Below are 2,398 nucleotides of genomic sequence, written 5' to 3'. Positions count from 1 at the left end.
ACTCGCGCCTGGCCTAACACCAACCCAAGAGCTCTAAGCTCTTCCACGCCTGATACGCTCAACCTGCGCCCGGCCTAAAACTATTCAGAGAGTTCAAAATTCTCATCCAAACTAACAAATTCAGCCACATGCAAACAATCTAGCTTCCCTTACCTGAAGATTGGCTCAGATAGCCAAAGACTGAATCAAAAGTATAATTTCCCCTCGAGGCTCAACTCGAAACTTCAGTCCTCCCAAAACAAGCTTTCTAATCTGAAATTCAAGAAAAGACAGAAGGAGTTATTGATCTAGAGGAGAAAAGGAGTTAAACAGAGAAATTTGGGAGAGAAAGGAGCTCACTGACCCAGAGACCTTCTCTCTAAAACTTCTCTCTAGAACCATAACTCCTCACGGCCCCCCCTTCACCCCTATTTATAGGCAATCCGGAGTGGCCAGAACGGCCCGTACCGATACCGGAACGGCCCGTTCTGAACTCCCAGATCACGCACAAAATCCACGCCCAGAACGGCCCGTTCTGAAAACAGAACGGCCCGTTCCGGGACTCATCCAGAACGGCCCGTTCTCCCTCAGGAACAGCCCGTTCTCCCTCCGGAACGGCCCATTCTCCCTCCGGAACGGCCCGTTCTCCTTCCTAGAACGGCCCGTTCTCCTTCCTAGAACGGCCCGTTCTCCTTGCCGGAACGGCCCGTTCTCAACTACAATATGTAGTTCAATTCAGTAGTGTGGAACGGCCCGTTCCAGTTTGGGAACGGCCCGTTCTGGGCTACTGAATCAGCCTTTTTTTTTTTTTTTTTTTTTTTTTTTTTACAATGTTACATATGTTGTTTAAGTTATTAATTTCATATGATGTTTAAGTTGTATTGATGCAAAGCTGAGCTGTGCTGTATAATGCCAATGCTGATTAGTTGTGTCGTATGTTGAACTGTTGTGCTATGTTGTGCTGTGCTGAGTTGTGTGAGATTATAGCCGCTAAGTCGGTGTCGTTATTAGCCATATGCGTGGTGCTGTTATAGCCGCTGAGTCGGTGCTGTTGTTGCCGCTTCGCGGTGCTGTTATAGCCACTTGAGTGGTGCTGTTATTGCTGCTAAGCAGTGCTGATATTGTTGCGAGTTGTGAGTGGTATGAATTGTACATGTGTGTTGTTAGCTATATCAGTTGTTTATCATATTGTTATATATCAGTATGTTGATTTTAATTACACTAGCTTACCCTTTTGTTGTCTCCATGATGTTTTGGACTGCAATGATCATACTATGTATGGGAGCAGAGCAAGGATAAATGGGAGTCTAGTGGTGAGTCTTCAGCAAACTGGAGGAGCTGATCTATCTTTTGTGATTATTTTGTTGTTGAGCTACTTGGGATGGTAGCATTTGATTGTAACTTTTGTACACTTTAACTCTAGTCAGATTGGAACTTTGTATATCTATATATTCTAGATCCTATATTTATATACTTGTTCTATCTGTCTGGTGTTTCTAGTGTGCTATGCCTTGTGTAGTGACCAGCCGGGTCGTTACACTGGACGCATGATTGCCTGGTCGATAGAACTGTCCGAGTTCGGCATCCAGTACGAAAGCTGCGGACCCCTGAAGGCCCAATGCTTAGCCGACTTCGTAGCCGAGCTCACGCCAGCTACTACTGAGGAATCCCAGGCATGGACTCTACATGTTGACGGGTCCTCCAACTCTAAAGATAGGGGTGCAGGCATCATTCTGGAAGGGCCAAACCAAGTCACCCTGGAGCAATCCCTCAAGTTCGGCTTCAAAGTGACCAATAACCAGGCAGAGTACGAGGCACTCCTCGCCGGACTGAGGTTAGCCCACGATCTCGGAGCTCGAAGGGTGAACTGCAACAGCGACTCGAAGCTCATGGTGGAACAGCTTAGTGGGACATACCAGGCAAAAGACATCCTTCTACAGCAGTACTTCCACACCGCATCCCGACAGATCTCGTCTTTTGACGAATTCTCCATAAAACACGTACCGCGAGAACAAAATGCCAGAGCAGACCTCCTATCAAAACTCGCGAGTACCAAAAGGCCCGGTCAACACCGAACCATCATCCAGAAACCCTGCACTCACCCAGCCTGGACGACAAAATCGTCAACGTCAGCGACAATGAAGAACTGGGGTGGATGGCAGACATCTGGAACTACCTGAAAGAGGGGACCCTGCCCAAAGATAAAGACGAGGCATAAAGGGTGAGAATGAGATCAGCCAAGTTCATCATCATCGATGACGAATTATTCAAGCGAGGGATTTCCACCCCACTGCTCAAATGCTTGACCACGTCTCAAGCAGCCTACGTCGTCAGAGAAATCCATCAGGGGATATGTGGAATGCATTCCGGAGCACGCTCAATGGCAACCAGGGTACTCCGAGCTGGATACTACTGGCCC

The 2,398-nt window shown here is 47.7% G+C and overlaps 1 protein-coding gene across 1 annotated transcript; it reads left to right on the top strand.

Moving 5' to 3' along the window:
• The first annotated feature begins 1,526 nt into the window (after window positions 1-1,526).
• LOC145958139 (uncharacterized) lies at window positions 1,527-2,159 on the top strand. Its single transcript, XM_083074620.1, has one exon. The coding sequence runs from the start codon at window positions 1,527-1,529 to the stop codon at window positions 2,157-2,159; it is 633 nt and encodes a 210-aa protein (XP_082930746.1).
• Window positions 2,160-2,398: the final 239 nt, after the last annotated feature.

This window comes from Cajanus cajan, chromosome 5 (assembly GCF_000230855.2).
Source record: "Cajanus cajan strain Asha chromosome 5, NIPB_CcT2T_4, whole genome shotgun sequence".
In the NCBI taxonomy this organism is placed as follows: domain Eukaryota; kingdom Viridiplantae; phylum Streptophyta; class Magnoliopsida; order Fabales; family Fabaceae; genus Cajanus; species Cajanus cajan.
Note: the sequence above shows the minus strand (reverse complement) of the source record. Positions and strands in the feature narration are given on the sequence as shown.

Excerpts from the sequence above, each read along its gene's own strand:
- LOC145958139 (XM_083074620.1), top strand. The coding sequence starts at position 1,527 with ATGATTGCCTGGTCGATAGAACTGTCCGAGTTCGGCATCCAGTACGAA.